At 58.9% G+C, this 20,847-nt stretch overlaps 1 protein-coding gene across 1 annotated transcript in view; it reads left to right on the forward strand.

The window, feature by feature from the left end:
• The window catches only part of LOC119110832 (uncharacterized), a 36,943-nt gene extending 24,479 nt beyond the window's left edge, over positions 1 to 12,464 (forward strand). The window contains exon 4 of the mRNA XM_037234704.1: positions 12,448 to 12,464. Within this exon, the coding sequence (XP_037090599.1) occupies positions 12,448 to 12,464 (17 nt within the window). The remainder of the gene's footprint in view (positions 1 to 12,447) is intronic.
• Positions 12,465 to 20,847: the final 8,383 nt, after the last annotated feature.

The following is a 20,847-nucleotide window of genomic DNA, read 5'->3' on the forward strand; positions in this document are numbered from 1 at the left end:
CATTTGAATGTTCTAGATGTCAATGCACACCCATTGTCAGGTTGTCATAGGAGCACAGGGAGTGCTCGATTGAGAAATGGAGGCCGTCTCGCCGCGGCCGTGCTGGTTAGCTCTGCACCCCTGCTGACTCGGAGCACCGGACGGCTCCGAGCCCGGGCTGCCGCGGCCGCGCTGGTTAGCTCGGCACCCCTGCTGACTTGGGGCACCGGACGGCTCCGAGCCCGGGCCGCCGCGGCCGTGCTGGTTAGCTCGGCACCCGTGCTGACTCGGGGCACCGGACGGCTCCGAGCCCGGGCCGCCGCGGCCGTGCTGGTTAGCTCGGCACCCCTGCTGACTCGGGGCACCGGACGGCTCCGAGCCCGGGCCGCCGCGGCCGTGCTGGTTAGCTCGGCACCCCTGCTGACTCGGAGCACCGGACGGCTCCGAGCCCGGGCCGCCGCGGCCGCTGGCGCCGGCGGAGACGGAGCGGCGCCGGCCGGAGCCAGACGAGCGTTTGGTGGAGACCGATGGCCGCTGGCCGGATGAGGTGGCCCACTGACCGCCCCCTGACCGCAGTCGCCATAATTAACTGTCTGCCGGCCCGGCATCTGGTGACGAGTGCCGCTAACGACTGCTGGCGGCGGCTGGTGTCCGCTGCTGTCCGCCGATCGCTACCGGCGGCGGCGGGTGTCCGCTGCTGTCCGCCGATGACTGCCGGTGGCGGCTGGTGTCCGCTGCTGTCCTCCGATCACTGGCGACAGCGGGTGGTGTCCGCTGCTGTCCGCCGATGACTGCCGGTGGCGGCTGGTGTCCGCTGCTGTCCTCCGATCACTGGCGACAGCGGGTGGTGTCAGCTGCTGTCCTCCGATCACTGGCGACAGCGGGTGGTGTCAGCTGCTGTCCTCCGATCACTGCCGGCGGCGGCGAGTGTCCGCTGCTGTCCGCCGATGACTGCCGGCGGCGTCTGGTGTCCGCTGCTGTCTGATGTTCCCTGGTGTCCGTTGCTGGTGTACGCTGGTGTCCGCCATTGTCCTTGGGCATTCTCCGATACCTGCTGATGTTCACTGGCAGCGGGCGTCGATTGACACTGGTGACCAGTGAACCTCCGGATCGCGTCAAAACGTTAAAGCTGTGGTGCCTTCTGCCCCCCCCTCCCCCCCCCCTCCCCCCCCACACACCTAAAACACATTACCAACAGGCTCGCTGGTAACTGCTGACTGGCCTCGATTGGTGCGACATTGTCCACTAAGCCCGCTAAGAGAGAGACACACCGCTTTAGCTGGCCCGGTACATCGTAATCTGCGGCGTTTTCGTGTGCCGGGATGAACATTGGCCATCTTGATGTCTTATTTGCTGAAAAACAGGTATCTTCTCATGGAAGCTGACCTACGGCTCCAGGACCGGGCGGTAACCTGAGTCCGCAGACGGTGGCTGGGCGTAGACGGGTAATAGACAGTCTGTGGCTGGGTTGGACATAAGCACGCAGTACATGGCTGGTAGTGAACCTGAATTGACCTGGGGAGGTGTCGTGTTGCCAGAGTAGTTGACCTGAGCCGGTAGCTGAGGGCTGAAAGTCAACCATAGCCCCCAGCCGATGACTGAAAGCTGGCTTGAGCTGGTAGCCGGCGGCGGGGGGTTGACCTGAGTTCCCAGCCCGTGGCGGGAGTAGTTGACCTGAGCCGCCAGCCAGTGTCCTTCAGCGGGCGTGAGCTGGGAGCGCCGCTGGCAATGGGCCGGAGCGTCGGCGGCGGCGGCGGGTTCGGCAGGTGGACCCACCTGTGCCTGCCTATCGGCGCCGGGCGGCCGGCCGCCTGCCGCCGGTGGTGCCGCGTGTGTGTGTGATCATGCTGTCGGCTGGACACACAGCCGCTGTTGACACGGCCCGGTCATATGGGGCAGCTCATCTGGCCGGGCGCCGCCTAAAGCAATACACCTATCGGCCGAGGCTGTGGCACAACTGCAGCGCCAGATTAGGTGCCGCCCTTTATAACCCGCCGCCTGATCCACCGCAACAGCTGATCGCGTTTGGACAGGCCGATAGCGCTCTGTTATTAGTATGCGGCCGATGATGTTATACGCGCCGGGCGGCCGGGCGCGGATAACGCGCGGCCGTTTTTACAGCGAAGCGGTGGGAGGAGTGGGGTGGCCCACCCGGCTGGCGAGCTCGCTGGCCGGGCCCGCGAACGAACCGCCCGGATTATAGCGGCTTTTGCGATTCATCGTGGGGTTCGGCTCCGAAATAAGTGCCTACTGGAAGCCATTCGCCGGCTTTAATATCGGACAGTTAACCGAGTTAAGAGCTTTTCGACGCGGCGTGTTGAACATTCCACAGAGAGGCAAGGGTGCCGTGGAGCGCCGCTGTGTATCGTAAAGCTGTGCCGGTCCTGCGGACCCGCTGGGGTGCGTGCGCCTCTGAGGGGGCGCGCCTTGGGAACAAGACTATTGGAGCCATGACCGGGCTTCCGGCCGGGCAGTGGACTGCGCCGTGCCTCGGCTCGGCTGGCGGGGCTGCCCGACCGCGTGCTTGACTGGCGGTGGAGCCGCGGCCGGGACCCGCACAGGTGACCGGGACGCCGGCGCCGTAGTCGGCCCGCTCCGATAGTGTCGCCGCGCCGGGGGGTTCCGGTCGGGCCGGGCCGCGCCGCGCTGTCTGCCGGCGCGCGCGCTCCCCCTCCGCCGCTCTACCGGGCGGCCCATTGTGGCCGGGCGCCGACAAATAGTGGTCCCCTCCGCGCGGCGAGTCGTCACCCTTCGGCCGGCGGCGGCATTGTCCGGCACCGGCGGCTGACGGCTGGCCGACCAGGCCGGGCCGCGCCGCGGCCCCCGCTCGGCTGCACGCTGGACACGCCGGTCACGCTGGACGCTGGCCGGCCACACCGCATTCAGCGGCCGGTCGTTCATCAGCGTGCCAACTCGCCGGAACTAACCGGACTGCCGCCGCCCGCGCCGGCCGGTCAGCGGCGGCAGCGGCGGCAGCTGCCCGCGGCGGAGGCCGAGACGCGGTCAGCTGTATCGTCAGCAGCGAGACGCCTCGCTCCGTCGTCGCTTTACCAGATGGCTGCGCCTGCCTTCTGGTGGAGTGTCTATGCCATGTTGGTGGTGGGCTTGATAAAGCGAAAGATACTGACACCGCTGTGCAGCGATCACGCTCAACCCCCCCCCCCCAAACATCACTATCACCGTCCAGTGATATCGCCGCACACTCACTCTTATCAAACACCAGTGCTGCTGTCCTCATGCTTACTCGGTCACGTGCCAGCGTTCAGCGGTTATGCTCACTCCCATCGAGCGTCGCTGCCAGCCTTCAGTGATCACGCCGCCCTGCCGTCAAACACCACCGCCTCCACCGCCGTCATCCAGTGGTGCCGTTCATTCAGTCAAATGCCACCACCGTCACTGTCCAGTGATGATGTTCACTCTTCAACAGACACCACCGGCACCTGCCAGTTGTCTCAGTCATTCACGTCTCTAGTCATCAGAAGTAACATGGCGTCAGCAGTGTGCACAGTTAAGCGCAATTTGAATCCCGCCAGAATGCGCCTTCCGCTCACCGCTTCAACTGCAAGGAACGCGTGGAGGTTGCCTAGTATCGGTGCGTGCTTCCGACTGGCTGCCCGCGTGTCGGACTGACTACCCTCCGCGGTGTGGCCACCGGGCGCGATGTGTGCCGATCGGACGGCACCGCCGGACCAGGGCCTGTGCCGGGACGGCAGGCCAGAGCCCCGGACGGGGCCGCCGGACCAGGGCCGGTGCCCGGGCGACAGGCCAGAGCTCGGGGCCATCGTGCGCGATGTGTGCCGATTGGACGAGACCGCCGGGCCAGGGTCGATGCCGGGGCGGCAGGCCAGAGCTCCGGAGGGGACCGCCGGACCAGGGCCGGTGCCGGGGTGGCAGGCCAGAGTTCGGGGCCACCGTGCGCGGCAGACCCGGTGACCGCTGGCGGGATGTCCCCCCCCCCCTGCCATCAGAGGACGCCGCATTCCGGTCTGGTCCGGTACGCTTTGTGCGCGCTGGCGACGGCCGGCCTCTCACCCCGGCGTAATCTCTGTTTCGGCGATTAGCGCGGCAGTCAGTTGACCGGACCGGCGCATAATGCGTTTATGGACAGGGCCCTACCTGGCATCCTTTGTGGCGCTGTTTGGCGGCGCGCCGGCGGGAAAGGATTAGCGCTGGCGCTGCGGCGGCGGCGCGGCGCGGCCCTTTATGCGCGCCGGTGGCCGGCGGCCCCCCTCCGGCGGCCCCCGCCGGCCGGCTGACTTGGCTGTCACCCGGGCCGGCCCCGGCCGGGCGGCATTCACCGCCGGCAGCCGGCCGAGGGACAGCCGGCATCGGCGGCGGTGGTGTCGCGCCCCCGCCCGGGCCGGGCCGTAGGGTGGAGGCGGGGCCGTGTCCGTCGACGCGCGACCAGCTCCTGCTCTGCGGCGCTTTACAACTGTGGCAGCGGCGGTTGACGGGATATCAGGACAGTGATGTCAGGCCTCGGGACACTGATGTATGTGTGGAGTGGTTGACGCATGTGGGAAATCGCAGCCATGTAGTATTGCGTTTTATGTTGTTATGTTTGGATATCAAGTCCTACTAGTGCGCGCTGGAGCACGGAAAAGAGCCATGGAGTATGGAGAGGGGTCTTTGAATACCAAGAGAACCCCAAGTTCTCAGAGCGTCTGGCCCCTGCAACTGAAAAAATGTCAGCAGGTACCAAGACGCGGAGGAAGTGTGCGGAGAAACAGATGTCAAGCTCTCCAGGCGTATCCTGAACCATGACATGACCACGATCATGGTCGTGAGCTTGCGAGTCCATAGCGAAGCAGCAGCAGCGAAGCGAGACAGCTTTGAGCTGCGAAGGGGAGTCCTAAGCTCGCAGAAACTTAGCTCTATGCCCCTTGCATCCGGTAACTTCCCCGGTGGTGTCAAGCAACGGCCCTGTAGTCACACAGATAGCTTCTTCTTAGCAAGTATGGCGTCATAAGATAGGAAGCCGGAGGTAATGCATTGCCCGACACTCCTGGAATATGGCATGACCTCTCCCTGGCACTGCATGGAAAATGTGTTCCAAAATGCCCAAATGCCCTGTGTCCCAGACTATCCGCCGTTCCTGACTACCCTCTTTCCCCGACTACCTTCTGTCCCCGACCACCCTCTGTCCCCGACTACACTCTGTCCTGTCCGTAACTACCTTTTGTCCCCGACTACCCTCTGTCCCTGACTACCCTCTGTGCCCAAATACACTTTGTCCCCAACTACCCCCCTATCCCCGACTCCCAACCGTCAGCCGGTGGTGCGGCCATTGCTGCTGATGAAACTGAGCCCATTCTACGGGTCTGATAGTGCATCCAAGCGGGCCTCCTGCGGGTCTAAAACGTCCACAAATATTCAAATAGGATCGACTGGGCCTGGAACGTGGGCTCGGAATCTTAGATGGCCCTTAGAACATCACTAGGGCTTCTGGAGCACAGCTGGAGGAGTAGTAATATGGAAGCGTCATTGAACTGCACGCGAAGAGAAAATTTGTTGTGTTCTTTGATTCCGAAGAAACGGGCCGTTAATGTGAGGCGGGGGGTTTTCGTACTTGGAGGAAGACCCTGAATTTCTGGAGAGACTGAAAAGGAGACGCTTATCTGGATCACTCATCTGTGTAGTGGTGCTCTGGGACCACTAGCACCAGCACCAGTTGCGCGCGCAAGAGGGCATTGGGACACGTGCGCCAGCTTATCAATGGTATGCATGTGTTAACACGCGCCTGGGTGGCCGGTTGTATGCTGTTCGCCCGCGTGGGGGTCAGTTCAACCCCCTGATATTTCGAAGGTTGGGTTTGCGGGTATGTAAACCCATTTTTTAACATTTGATGTTCTTTAGTTCATGACCAAGGGGTCAAATAAGGTCAAACAAGGTCAAACTCCTGATTGGCGTCTCATGTGCCCCCAGATATCCTCATGCAACCGCTGTGAAGCTAGATACTTGTTCTAAGGAAAATTTCAACGGTCTTCGATTGAAGTCAGTGACCTTATTGGACCTTTATAGGGTCAAGGTGATTAAATACGTGCGAGATGGTTCCTATTTTGCCATTCAAATAAGCGTCAGGGCCACGGTAAGTGGTATATTCCTCAGAACAAAGTGTTGATCTGGGTCATTTTAGGCCATTGCGTACTCTGACTTTAAAAAAGTGCAGCATGCCTTCGAAATGAGCATCAGAACCTACCTTTGAATCAAACTCTCGAGTAAAAAGGTAGGTTAGTTTTGACCTCTGTCTGACGTTTATGCCGGACTCTGGGTCAATGAAATCGGTTTTAATTCTAAGTTGAATTGATTTATTACTCAATGAAATATTTCAGATATGATGGCCTCTTCTGACACTCCGCGTTGTTGCATCATATCGGACGATTCCCAAGCAATACCCTTCGCTATGACCTTAAATGCTTCGCTATGGCCTTACTTTGGCCTGTCACAAGGTAGCTACTTCACAAGGTACACCTAATTTTGCATTTTAAGGTCCACTGTTCAATTCTCTACAGGTGTGCAAAGTTTGCGTGGCTACGCCACGCCGTTCGGATATAATTCGGGAAAAACCTTCGGTGGAGGTCGAATTGACCTTCTGCCCGAGCACGTGTTAGTACGCATGCGGATAGATGTAGACACCAAGCAATCCAGGTAGACACGTAACACAGGTAGTGTGAAAACATGCGGTGGTGTTATACAAGTTATAAGAAATGTCGCGCCCGTGCGGCGCGCTAAACTGGAGTGATTTTTCAGCGAGCGTTTTAAATTGTGCCCCATCGCGAAACCTTCATACGCCTCTGGCCAGTGCCTTATCTAATTCATTCTTGTGGCTGTAAAGGTATGCGAAGTTATTCTAGGTATCTATCAACTTTTGCTTGAGTTGCGAAGTTGTTCTTCAGGCTAATGTGCCATGTGACACCTACCCAAATGGTCGCGGACATCGTTTGTCGATTGTCCTGAAGGGAACACCTCATATAGGGTAATACCCAGCGCACATTGATTTCTAGGCTCTCCACGGTCGTGTTTGCTCTTCACCCGTGGCGAAAAGGTATACTAACGAATAATTTCCTAATTGGAAGGGACTCGCTGGGTTCGGCCACGCTCCTGGCTGGGTATCGTGGAGGGTGGCCGAGTGTGAAAAAGGGTGCGCGCCAATGGTGCCCTGATATGTATACTTATCCTATATATTGTATCAGTTCCGCTGGAATGGTAGTCGTAAACTTCCCACGTGATCTGGGCGAAGATATGTTGCTGGGAGTATTTGCCCTACATTGTTGTTTTTTTTTTGCGTTTGCGCGAACTTTGCCCACGCAGTGTGGTGGCCACAATTTTCAGTGTACTTTTTCCAGAATGATATTCGTGTTCCACGGCTTATGTGGGTTGAACAGCTGAGTGGACAATGTCCTGGCCTGCCTTAAAGCAGGCCTTTTCCATGGAGTGACCCGCCTCCCGCACGTGCTCATGGGGTGCTGAGCAGCGAGCTGGTGACGCCGCGGTTGTCCCAGACGATACGGGCGTGGTGCAGCCGCCGGCGAGGTGTACCTCCGGCTGCGGGGTGCGGATGTCAGGCCGTGGCTGGCCGGTTGGCCGGGTGGTGCGGGTCAGCGCGTGCGGCCGCCGGCTGGCCGCCATTCGTCGCCGGCACCGGCGCGCCGAGCCAGACCCCGCCCACCCCGCGTGGGCCGGCCAATGGGCGGCCGGCTCGCCAACACCGCCGGAATTAGATAATGACGAGTCGACGGCCGCGCTACGCGGTCTGATCGGGTCGACAGGGGCTCTGCTTCACTTGCTCCCTGGCCGGATTATGTTCAATTGCCGCGTCGTCTTCTAATGGCGAGCCATTGGTGCCATTATAGAAAGTCGAATCCATCATCGCCGGCTAAGTGCTTGTAATGGTTTCACCAGCCGCGGTTCGCAGCGTTTTAACGCCGCTTTGGTGGAGATAAATGATCGCAGAGCCGGCAGACAAGTGACAGATGCCGCCGACAAATTAATGGGAAAATCGGCGAAAATAGCGATGCGAGGGCGCTGTAATTCAATCCCAGGATGTGGGCCGAAGACAGGGCGATATTGGATGGCGGTCGGAATGGCATCTGCAGGCCGGCCGGGGCGGAACCGCGTGTCGGCCGAGGCCGGGCGCCGTCTCGGCGCCCGGGGGCCGCCGCGGACGGAGAACTGCAGCCACACCGACCGCCGCGGACGGGGCGCCGCGGCCACACCGGCCGCCGCGCCAGCCCCGATCGGCGCCGATGACGGACGAGCCGTCTGATGCCGGTCAGACGCCGTGTTTTATCGCCGGCGCGCGGCGCGACGCGGCGCCGTTTGTGGGGGCCGCGCGCGGCGGCGGTGACGGCGCACCGCTTTGTGCGCCGCGCGGCCATTCAGGCACGCCGCTGCCTTTCCGGCCGCGTCTCCTCAGCGGGCCGCGGCGGGGCCGTGAAATTTGTCCGGGCCGCGCTCAATGCCTCGCGCCAAGTGGCGATGAGTGGGCGGCGGCGGCCCGACTACCGAGACGGCGCGGCGTGCAGTGGGGCCTCGGCCGGCGGGGGACCGCCGTCTGTCCGGCAGAGGGGAGCGGACCGCGCGCCCGCAGAGCGATTAACAGAACCGTTGGCATGACGGACGGGAGCGCGCCGGCTCGCGAGAGCTGCCACTTATGCCATCTTGCCGGCGATAAATGCGGCACACGCTCCCGAGTAGTGGACAAATCTTGGACGCTGCGAGAGGGGAGGAAGGCTAACCGCAGCTACGTCAGCAAATGTTCCATTGTTAAAATGAATCAGAGATCCCAGCGTTGAACCCATGCATACAGGTGCCTTGATGACAGGGTTGTGTGCATAACAGAGGCCCGTTATTTATTTGCATATGGGAGTCCATTCCCTACCTCGGGGTAAGCCCATTCCTTACCCAAAACGTCGCGGCCCAAGTCCACTCCCTACTCGGCTGAGACGCGAAGTAAGTGCATTTGTTTACAAGCAAGCCGTCTGTTGACATAGCAACGCCTGGTAACGTTCGATGTGCTGTTGACGGTCTTGTCTGTCCAGCAAGAAGACGGGTCTCGATCGCATAGGGATAGTGTGACCGGCAATGATGTCCTTAGCCACAGAACCTGCTAATAACCGTTCAAACAGCAATCATACTGAATAATGATAATTGCTAATATTCAATTCAATTTGAATACAATTCAATAGCGCGATTCCTATGCGCTATATGTCTCCATGGGTTGGATCAGCTGACTCCGCTTGTGCCCATATTTGTGATCAAAGGCGTTCTTCATTGCCGCGTATCTGTGACGCCATAGGGCCTCTGTCGTAAGTCAATGAGCAACTGGGCCCGGATGTCACAGGAATCTTGGATGACAGAGTCCAAAGCCTCACAGGTATTCGCGTTTGCATCACGGCAGATGCCAGCAGCGCAGCGTAGATCAGAAGACATGCGACTCGCTGATGGCTGCGCGGTAGCGCCTCGCCTTCCGTGGACGGTTAACGTCAGCTAGACGGTGGTGCTTGGGAAGAATCGACTCTAGACATACATCCACCCCCCCCCCCCCCTCCCCCTCCTCCTGTGAAAGTATCCACAGAGTGGCGAACATAGTGCAAGATGTCGTGCCGGAATAGTAAGAAAATTTCCAGTGGTCACATCAATAGACCCTGTTATCCCCAACCAGCAGTTTATAGAGTATATGGTGCGAGGTCCGGGGGGGGGGGAGAGGAAGGGTGACCTTAAAAGGGCGAAAGCCCCTTTTATGTTGTTTTCATGGACCACCGAAAGGCGAATGCTGAGCGTTTGTGAAAGATATGTCACTCCAGCATATACGACTGCGTGGAAAGGTTGATATTGGGCGCTCAAAGTCTACGGAAACAAGTTAACATTTTCCCAAAACTCAGCATCATCACTTGACTACCAAGTGATAATGCAAAAACTTGTTATGGTGGCATTAGTGCTACACGGTAAAACTTGCACATTTAAAAGCTATGGTCGTCATTATTTCTGCAAAACAAAAACAAAAGGTATTACTTATGCACGACTTTACTTCTACTGCAGACTTACACACGACATAAGAGCTACACGACAAAACTGGTGCTTTGAAGACTTGCACCCACCATTATCTTTACTGGAAACGCGTATACGGCCATCGCTTATACATGGCTTCACTTCTACCGGCTGCTAACAATCATACACAACGGTAATGCCACTGCAGAGAGTTGTAGTCAAGTCTGCCGCAGAGGTAATAACTGACACATGTTTTTGCAGTATAGGTGTTGTCGTCTAGCACTCACGTCGTGTATGGGTTTTTACAGCAGAAGTAATGTCGCGCATAAGTAGAGACTGCGTAGGTTTTTCGCAGTAGATGTAATGAAGTGTATAAGCTTTTTAAGTATAATTTTTTTGGAGTAGCACTCACGTGCAGAAGTCTGCAGTAGAAGTAATGTCGGATATTAGTAAAGTTTGTATAAGTTTTTTGCAGTAGAAGTACTGTCGCATATTATATATATATATATATATATATATATATATATATATATATATCACTGATATTGCAGCACCCCTATCGGGAGGGATTTTTTCCGTGGCGCTAAGGTCGTGACACCATCCAGGTGACCCCCTCTGGAAAATACTGCCCCGCAATTCCAAATCGGAGTCGCGTCCCCGGCCACACGCATGGAAGGTTTCTCCTGGGACGGGTGACGATGCGGCCGCCCCGAGCCTGTGGTCGGTGTCAGCCCGAGCCTGTGGCCGGCGTCAGCCCGAGCCTGTGGTCGGTGTCAGCCCGAGCCTGTGGCCGGTGTCAGTCCGAGCTTGTGGTCTGCATCGGCCCGAGCCTGTGGCCGGTGTCAGCCCGAGCCGGTGGCTGGCGTCAGCCCGAGTCTGTGGCCGGCGTCAGCCCGAGCCTGTGGCCGGTGTCAGCCCGAGCCGGTGGCTGGCGTCAGCCCGAGTCTGTGGCTGGCGCCCGAGCCTGTGGCCGGTGTCAGCCCAAGCCTGTGGTCGGTGTCAGCCCGAGCCTGTGGTCGGTGTCAGCCCGAGCCTGTGGCCGGTGTCAGCCCGAGCCTATGGCCGGCGTCAGCCCGAGCCCGCGGCGTCGGCAGCCACCTGGCCGCCAAGCCGCCGAGCCGCCGCCGGCCGGCAGTGTCGACTGGAGAGGCCGTTTTGTCGCGACATTCAGCCGCTCGGCTAATGGCGTCGGCGGCCATTCAGCGCCGGGTCCATTTAATGCCGTTTATCGAGTAGAATGGTAATTTATTGTGGCATTGAGCCGGTGCGGGTCGAGCTCTCACCTGGCGTCGCGGCGTGCCTGACTGCCGGGAGCGGCCTGCCGGGGCCGGCCGCCAGCTGCAGAGGCGGCCGCGCATTCAGCCGCTCCGACACAATGGTCCGGCCCCAGCCCGGGCCGACCTGTCAACTGCCGCGTCAGCTCGCCAGCAGCGCCGACGCGGCGGCGCCGCCCAGCGCGACGCCGGCCAACTAGACCCAAATGCGGCTCATCCCGTCGAAGGCGATCTTTCTGGGAGTGACCGAAGGGTTCATGTGAAATTTCACGAGGACGGGGGACGGTCTCCCGCCCGCTTGCTCGCTCACTCACTCACTCACTCACTCACTCACTCACTCACTCACTCACTCACTCACTCACTCACTCACTCACTCACTCACTCACTCATTCACTCACTCATTCACTCACTCACTCACTCACTCACTCACTCACTCACTCACTCACTCATTCACTCACTCATTCACTCACCCACTCACTCACTCACTCACTCACTCACTCACTCACTCACTCACTTCACTCACTCACTCACTCACTCACTCACTCAGTCACTCACTCACTCACTCACTCTCACTCACGCACTCATGCACTCACTCACTCACTCGCTCTTGCCTCTGCAATTAGCTGTCGCCGTTTCCGTGTCCCCTGCCTCTTTCTCACCTTTGCTGCATCATTTCCTCGATTTTTCAACTTCCTCGAGCTCTGTTCACCGGTCACGCCGATCTCTCCTTTCCACTCCAGCGGCGTTTCTTTGAATCAGCGCGTCCTTGCCGTTCTTTCTCCGGCCACCCTCGCCCGCGTGGCGTGCTCCCCTTCCTCGCTCTCGAGCCATCGGTGACTTGTATTGGAGCCCTGTGTATTGCCGGTCGTTTGGCCGCTCGCCGCCTTTCCCGCTCGCCGGCGCACAATGTTCCCGGTGACAGATTCAGGGCCACTTAGCGGCCGTTCGACCGAGCTTCAAAGCGGCAGGGGCCGTCCTACCCTGTCTATTCATGTGGGGGTGAAATTATTGCGAGCTTCATAATATGCACATTTGAAACGTTGACAAGTGCATGCCGCGAAGTGCAACTTTCAGTTCTTTCAATTATTTGTATAATGTGGGGTATTTTACACGGCGCTTTTCAACGCCGACTTTCACTGGCTGATGTTTGTTTCTGAGCGGCGTGCGGCGCGTGCCCCACCGCCGACGATCGCCCCGCCGGCAGCTGACGCCCTGCCCTGATCGGTGCCCGCTCCGTGCCGCCGCTCGGTCTTCGGCGCACGAGCTGCGGCTGATGCGGCGCCCCCCCCCCCCTCCCCCCCGATCGTGTCAGAGGGGAGGGGCAGTGATTGCGGCGCGCGTGATTGCTGGCGGCCTTTTTACCGCGCCGCCTGCCGACTTAATTCGCGCTCAGCGCCACTTGTTACCGCCACATCATCAATTGGCACCTATGACAAATTGTGCGGAAGCCGATATGAGGTGGCGCCATCTGCTCGAGGCGGCGGCGACGGCGGCGGCGACGTGGCGTCTGCCTGCTGGCCTCTCTAGCCTGCGGTGGCGACGGCGTCCCCTCGCCACTCGCGCGCTCGTCTGATTGGAACTGGGGCTGATCCCAGCGCGCACGTGATTTACCTTAACGGTTTTTGCCAGTGCTGATGTTTCCTGCGACCCATTTGGATCACCGCCGTACGTTTCTGGGAACGGACTTGTTTAACTCCGCACGTTTTGTTCGTTATTGTTTAAGACGTCATGTAAAGTTCGCCACTTTTGGTACATCCGTTGTTAAAAGTTCGATGCGCTCCAAGCCTCCGCGCTGACAACCCGGCCCCCACCTGGGCCGTGCCCAGCCCGTCGGCACCTCTGCGCGCCCGACTGAGCTCTCGTCCTATTCGAGAGTGCAGCAGGTCTGCGGCGGCATGTCTCCGCTCTCCTGCCGGGACGGGCCGTCCCCTCGGCCTGGGTTTTGTCATGTCCTCTCTGCTCTCCTGCCGGGACGGCTGTCCTCCTCGGCCTGGGTTTTGCCATGCCCTCTCCGCTCTCCTGCCAGGACGGCCGTCCTCCTCGGCCTGGGTTTTGTCATGTCCTCTCCGCTCTCCTGCCGGGACGGCCGTCCTCCTCGGCCCGAGTTTTGTCATGTCCTCTCCGCTCTCCTGTCGGGACGGCCGTCCTCCTCGGCCGGGGTATATGTCATGTCCTGCTGACGAGCCGCCCGGCGCAATAAGCCGCCGCCGCCAATTGCTGCCGCTGACGTCAACTTATGACGGCTGTTGGCTGGCCGGCGGCCGCTGACGGACGGCCTCCGGGACGGCACGGCCCACCACCCGACCTCTTATTAAACGGGGCGCGGGCGCGCCGCTTTTGAGAAGGTGCCGAGCCGGTCGGCGATGGTCGGGTGATGTATGGGCCGGCCGAGCGGCGGCGCTCCGCTCAATGGGCGCTGTGATGCGGGCGATAATTTGGTGGCGCCGCGCCCGGCCGTCGACGCGCCCGCGGGAACGCAGCCGACGGCGGGGGCGAGTGGTCATTTGTTCAGCCTCGTCGGGCTTATTGTTACAGTGGTGGACCAGCGAGGAAAACAGCCCATCCGTTGGTCCCTGTACAACCGTGCAGTTGAAGCGCGCTTACCCCGAGTCATCTTGTTCATCCCAATTTGGCGTCGCGGGCCGTGGACCGGCCGGGGCGGACGCCACCTCTGCTCCATCCTGGACCGACCCAGCGCTGTGCGCCGCGTGCGCGGCAGGACCGGTGCCGGCTCCGGTCCGCTCTGTGCTCGGATGTGACACCGCCGTGTGTACTGGAGAGCGGGCGGTGTCTCGGGTACCGACCTGACGCCGCGTGCGCGGCAGGACCGGTGCCGGCTCCGGTCCGCTCTGTGCTCGGATGTGACACCGCCGTGTGTACTGGAGAGCGGGCGGTGTCTCGGGTACCGACCTGACGCCGCGTGCGCGGCAGGACCGGTGCCGGCTCCGGTCCGCTCTGTGCTCGGATGTGACACCGCCATGTGTACTTGACAGCGGGCGGTGTCTCGTGTACCGACCCGTCGCCGCGTGACGCGCAGAGTGGAGCCGGGTGGAGCGGTCTCCGATGGTGCCCTGACGTGCCATGTGTGTGTGTGCCGACAGAGCGGGCGGCGTCACCGGTCGACCCGTCCAGCTGCCCCGTGTGCGGCGCGCCGCTGCGGCCGGGCGAGGTGGCCGACCACTGCCGCGCCGAGGTGGAGCGCCTGCTGCAGCTGACCGGGCTCGGACGCGAGCGGCGGGACCGCGACGGCCTCGGATGGGAGGTGGGTCACCGCCGCCACCCCACAGCGACGCGGCCACGGGCCGCGCCGCCGGCCGCCGCGATCAGATCAGATCAGGTCAGGTCGGCCTCCCCGGACAGGTCATCCCACTGGGACAGGCGCCGCGCTAGGTCAGATCAGCGCCGGAGCAGGTTAGGGACAGACGAGCACGGGTGTCAGGCTGCCCCACCCGGACAGGTCAGGGACAGACGAGCACGGGTGTCAGGCTGCCCCACCCGGACAGGTCAGGGACAGACGAGCACGGGTGTCAGGCTGCCCCACCCGGACAGGTCAGGGACAGACGAGCACGGGTGTCAGGCTGCCCCATCCGGACAAGTCAGGGACAGACGAGCACGGGTGTCAGGCTGCCCCACCCGGACAGGTCAGGGACAGACGAGCACGGGTGTCAGGCTGCCCCATCCAGACAGGTCAGGGACAGACGAGCACGGGTGTCAGGCTGCCCCATCCAGACAGGTCAGGGACAGACGAGCACGGGTGTCAGGCTGCCCCACCCGGACACGTGACCACTGTCCGCGACAGGTGGCCGAACTGGCCACCACAAGGGAGCGGGTCACCGCACCGAGACAGGTCACCACCGGACACAGGTCACCACTGTCCGCGACAGGTGGCCGAACTGTCCACCACACGGGAGTGGGTCACCGCACGGAGACAGGTCACCACCGGACACAGGTCACCAACGCCCTGCGGAGTTGTCACTTCGGAGACAGATGGTCTCTGGACCTGGTCACTAATAATCCCGGCCACCTTAGGAACAGGCCGCTGACGAGATCTAGTTACGCGTGACATTGACACATACACGCAGCAGCACGTGGTGGCGAACAGCGAGATCAAAGGCAGCTCTTGCACAGGCAGCTGATAGCTACAGAGTGGCCTCTATAGGTCTGTTTGAAACGGGAAAATCTCAGGCCAAGACGTCCTCGATCGCCAGTGGCCGCATCGGCAATGGAGCAGCGCAGCAGCGGTAAATGGCTCCACAGGCGTGGAGACGTTTCAAAAAGTGTGCGGAGTGGGAGGGGAGGGGTCGTTGGTGCAGGCTCGTCGTTGCTTTGTAATTAATGATACCAAACCAGCTATTCCTGCAGGTGTCCCACATGTAATACACATATATGAAGCAAGGGTGATACACATATATGAAGCATATGTGATCACTTCCCAGTGCTGTTTCCCATTATCGCAGCCTTTGTATACTCTTTGTATACTCGCAAGGCCATAAACCGCACGGGATCACTTGATGGCTTGATGACTCTTGAAGATCGGGACAACTAATCATTGGTGTGTGTAGCAGATGGGACACTTGCTACAGCACCTATTTCAGACTTGTCTTCGTGGACACCCCAACACATATTAAATTGAAGCAAGCTAACGGACCGGCTGAGGCACAAGTTATTTCACCGAGCATTTATTTAGCCCCCCCCCCTCCGCCCCCCAAACACACACGGTAACGGGCCTAAAGTCTGTTTACCGATCTTGAACTTTATGAACGTGTCCTGCGGGCTCTGAGCGGGCAGGCAAATCTAAGGCTAAACAGATTGATCGGAGCTTTGTGTACCAGCGTGCGCTGGCGTTCCCTTTAACAAGGCTCCCCTCGCCGGCGGTAGGAATAGTATCAGATGCTACCGTAGATTTACACGCAATTAATGCAAGTATTCTTCTACAATTCAGGCAGTTGCATGCAATCCATATTGAGGTAAATGGCTGGTGGACTCAATGAATGCATCATTATGCATGTTTGGAATACATCAAAGGTAAACTTAAGAGATCATGTCTTAAAAGGTGGTGGTAGGGACAGTTAACGATGTTGGCCTCCCACATTGGAAAGTGGGACGGCCATGACCCTTCTTGACCCCCCCTCCCCGCTGTTTCTATGTCTGTTATAATTTCTGAAACGCAGTTCAGTTGCGCTTTTTCTATGCCCCTATGTCCCCTCTGTTCCTATGTCTATGATAAGCTCTGAAACGCAGTTCAGTTGCGCGAGCTAGCGCTCGTCCTGTACGTTGTGCAGTTGCGTTCAAATTTCTGTTAGGCCCTTGGACATTCGTTGCGCGCGCCCTGCGGGCGGCGGGCGGCAGCAGGCGACTCCGCTGATCGGGCGCGGCGGTCCGTCACTGTCACTGCCACACGCCACTGCCACACTGTCACTGCCACACGTCACTGCCACACGTCACTGCCACACTGTCACTGCCACACGTCACTGCCACACTGTCGTCACACCGTGCTATAACGTAAACAGGTGCTCACTAATGCAAAAAATGCGCATTTTTATCAGGTTTCAGCAAGCAACACGCCTGTTCATAGTTGATGCCACTACGTGACGTGGTTTCGTATGTGCCGGCATGCAAAGCTGAAATTGTTCACTTTTCAGGACATTTGACGTGGTCAAGTGGGGCTAGTTATTGATCAAGCGTCAAAAAACTTATTGCACATCGCGAGATCTCGTGGAGACCAATCCTCTGGGTTTTTTTTTCTCGAGGCTCTATCTTTCTTAGTTTGGAAATTGTGTGTTTTTGTGATGGTTATTATTCCACTTCCTGCTGTACCTTCAAACCCTCATACAAAATGCTCGTGGCGATATTAACTTTTATTTGAGCTGATCTTCCCGACTACTGAATTGACATTCCGAGGCCACAAGAGCTATGATTGCTACTAAGCTGCTGCTATGTGTTGTCTTGGGCTAGCGTCTGCACCGCCGTTATGAGCATCCTGTCCTCATCTGCCTTGTTGACCCGGCTCTCTGACATGTTTGCTGGCGTGTTGTCTTGCCCTCCCAGCATCGCCGAGGCAATCTTCCTGCCTCGATTTAAGTGAAACTGTTTAAAAGAAATCGTCTCGGCAACTTGGCGACTCATTCTTTTAATCGCATCATCCAATCTAAGCAAAAACCCGGACAGAGTTGGCGTTCTCCGCCGTCGCGAATCCCTTTGACATCGCGGAATAAGGCAAGCATAAAACCGGGCACAGTGGCTAGCTCGGCCCTTTAATTAAAAAGACGCCAGGATCGTGGGGTCTGCCCTAACGAACAATTTCCTCCGTTTAATTGGTGCATAATTGAAAGAACTTTGGAAAATTAGGGGATGATTATGAGTTTGTTTTCCGGAGGTTGCCAGAATGGTGTCAACTCGTGTGCGAGAAAAAATGTCAAAGAAAGGGACAGTGTCTCGTTCCCGTCCGTTCCAAATGTTGGGTCAGGTCTTGGGTCAGGCTGTGAATGTTGTTAGGACATTGCGACGCGCAGAGCCGCTGATGGCGTCCTAAATGGGTCGAGTCAAGCGCGTTTGAGAACTGTACGGTCAGCGGCGTATTCTCTCCCCCTGCCAACCCTTCACGGCTCCAGCCGCGTGTTTTGGGTGTCTGAAGATATAGCAGCTGCCCAGGCCGCTCCCTTGCTTCTCGTAAACTCTGGTTTGGGGTCATTGCTGGGCTTATTTCATGGCCTGTGTGTAGTGATGCGGTTATTAGCTTTGCCGTCTCTGGCACCGGTCGAAGGGGAAAGTCGAAACACCGATGGTGGCGAGCCTGGCACCGCAGGCTTGTGGTCGAGAGTCAAACACATAAGTCACGGGCGACGATGCCCTCGCCCCGCCCACTGAGGTCATGATGCACACCGGAGGCGCGATTTGCACCGCACGTCACAAGTCCCTGCGGCTTCACCCGCCGCTGTGGCCTTGGTACCCGCGACTGCATTGTCCCCGAGGATGAATTTTTCGCATCGTTGCGGGCAGGGTAGCAGCTCTGCCGCTGTATGATGAGTCAATGACGTTGGGATTTTTTTTTAGATGGAGTTGTCGGCATTGTAATTTTATGTGTCTGGATATGTTGCCTCGCGCCCAGTGTCGGTATCGCCCGCCAGTATAACTCCCAAACCTCTAGAAAGCTCGTGCAGATTCCTGAACTGCAAGTGGCGTCATATTTTAGGACAAGCTGGGCTTTTTACCTTAAAGAAAGCAAGAGACAGGCTTACACTCAAAGGGTACCTCCGTAGGCGCTAGTCCGGGTCTTGAAGGGGCTGGTCCACCTGCACGCGCCTGGGCCCCGGACGACGGGATGGTAGCTTGAGACGGGCCCTGAGGCCGATGCGGACTGAGTTACTTCTCCGTCTGCATTTGCTCGCTTCAGTCACTTTGCCCCGTTTTTCTCGCTGATTTGACTGGCCTTTGTGGCTAGTAATCAGTTGAAGTGTGCTGTGTATTGTAGGCGAGCCTCGCAACGTTACTGATTGTGCCCATGGCGCTGTGTTCATTTCGTACACTGCATTGAACGTTAACTGTCGTACTGCACGCATTGTATCACACGGGGGCAAACCATAATTTGGCCAACGTCGTATAAGGGAAGTATCTGACCAATGGACAAGTCAAGTATCCGCGCTGCCTATATTCCGTTCATTAATCAACTGGCAATGGCGTGACGACTTCATCCTTGGCGACTCGAAGTGATGCTTTATGCGCATAAAGGCTGTGATCGTGAAACATGGTTCCGGTTCTCGCGCTCCTAGTTTTTCAATGACCCTGCAGTGAACGCCGGCGTTAGTAGGATCTAGCGGACTGCTGTCGTTAGTTGGCGCGTGTGTGTCCTTTGTCTGTGCATCATTGAATTTCAGCCGGTCGTATTGGCTGGTCTGGCTGATGGATCTTCCTGACTGTGCTCAGGGAATGTTAACTGACCGTATTGGCCGGTCTGCCCGATGGGTCTTCCTGTCTGTGGCTAGGGTGTGTCCTTCTGTCTGTGGTCAGCTTTGGTGACCGGTGAATCTCCCTGTCTGTGGTCAGCTCTGGTGACCGGTGGATCTCTGTCCGTGGTCAGCTCTGGTGACCGGCGAATCTCCCTGTCTGTGGTCAGCTCTGGTGACCGGCGAATCTCCCTGTCTGTGGTCAGCTCTGGTGACTGGTGGATCCTTGTCTGTGGTCAGCTCTGGTGATCGGTGAATCCTTGTCTGTGGCCAGCTCTGGCGACCGATGAATCTCCCTGTCTGTGGTCAGCTCTGGTGACCGGCGAATCTCCCTGTCTGTGGCCAGCTCTGGTAACGGGCGAATGTCCCTGTCTGTGGTCAGCTCTGGTGACCGGCGAATCTCCCTGTTTGTGGTCAGCTCTGGTGACCGGCGAATGTCCCTGTCTGTGGTCAGCTCTGGTGACCGGCGAATCTCCCTGTCTGTGGTCAGTGGACGGGCCTGGTGCCGCTCGATTACACGCAAACACGTGCTGGGTAATGGTAATGGTTTTATTGAATTAAAGCCCGATTGTCACCCGTGTTAATCTCGGCGGTTGAATGTGCGATTTTACGAGGGCCCGGTGCATTTGGCTGGAGCCTTTCAATCGATTTTATTGTTTTATGGTTTTAGGGCCGGCGGCCCGGCCGGCGCGGCGTAAATGGGTCCCTGCTTGCTCGCCAGCCGGCCGCCGCCGGCCTCTTTTAAAGACTAACAAGGGGATAAAGAGTTCCAAACACAATAACACTAAACCAATCAAATGCCCCCGCCTATAATTGTCGGCACTTCGTTATATCTTAACCATCTCTGAAAGCATGTCTGGACGGGGAAGGTCGCTCGACTCTAGTCCCGTGCGCACCTGGCCCGCCGGGTCTGGACGGAGAAAGTCACTCGGCTCTAGTCCCGTGCGTACCTGGCCCGCCGGGTCTGGACTGGCCCGTTCTGGGAACGCTGGCCAGGTCGGCGATACGAACACGACTGCTGTCACCGGCCGCTGGGACGGCGCGCTCCTCGCACCTGGAGCGGACGCCGTAGTGGCCTACTGAGCCGTGCGCCGGGCCAAAGGTCGGGGTACAAAGAAGTTCAAGCCCTCGGTCTGGTGACGTCACCCGGAGACGAGCACTGGTCAAGTGCCGCCACCCGGAGCCGAGCACTGGTCAGGTGACGTCACCCGGAGCCGAGCACTGGTCAGGTGACGCCACCCGGAGCCGGGCACTGGTCAGGTGACGTCACCCGGAGCCGAGCACTGGTCAAGTGACGTCAGCCGGAGCCGAGGACTGGTCAAGTGACGTCAGCTGGTCAGACCTGACTGACGTCATTTGGCCAGGGTCAAACGACGTCAGCCAGGTCAGATGACATGCGGGTCACGTGGCGTGGGTTGGGTCAGATGATCTCATCCGGAGGTCATGTCAGAGATGACGTGACGTCAGTCGGGTCAGATATCATCGGTGGGGCCTGGTCACGTCCGCTGGTGCCGGGCCAGCGCCGGAGGACGGCCGGCGCCGCCCGTCCCTCCATTATTTACAGCCGTCGGGGCCAGGTGATGTGAGCCGTTTTTGTCCGGGTCCGTGATCGTAATTTGGATCGGCGCCGACCGAGTTAATCGGCCTCGGGCGTGCTGTGC

The sequence above is a fragment of the Pollicipes pollicipes genome, unplaced genomic scaffold (genome assembly GCF_011947565.3).
Source record: "Pollicipes pollicipes isolate AB1234 unplaced genomic scaffold, Ppol_2.1 Scaffold_7240;HRSCAF=8662_pilon_pilon_pilon, whole genome shotgun sequence".
Lineage (NCBI taxonomy): Eukaryota > Metazoa > Arthropoda > Thecostraca > Pollicipedomorpha > Pollicipedidae > Pollicipes > Pollicipes pollicipes.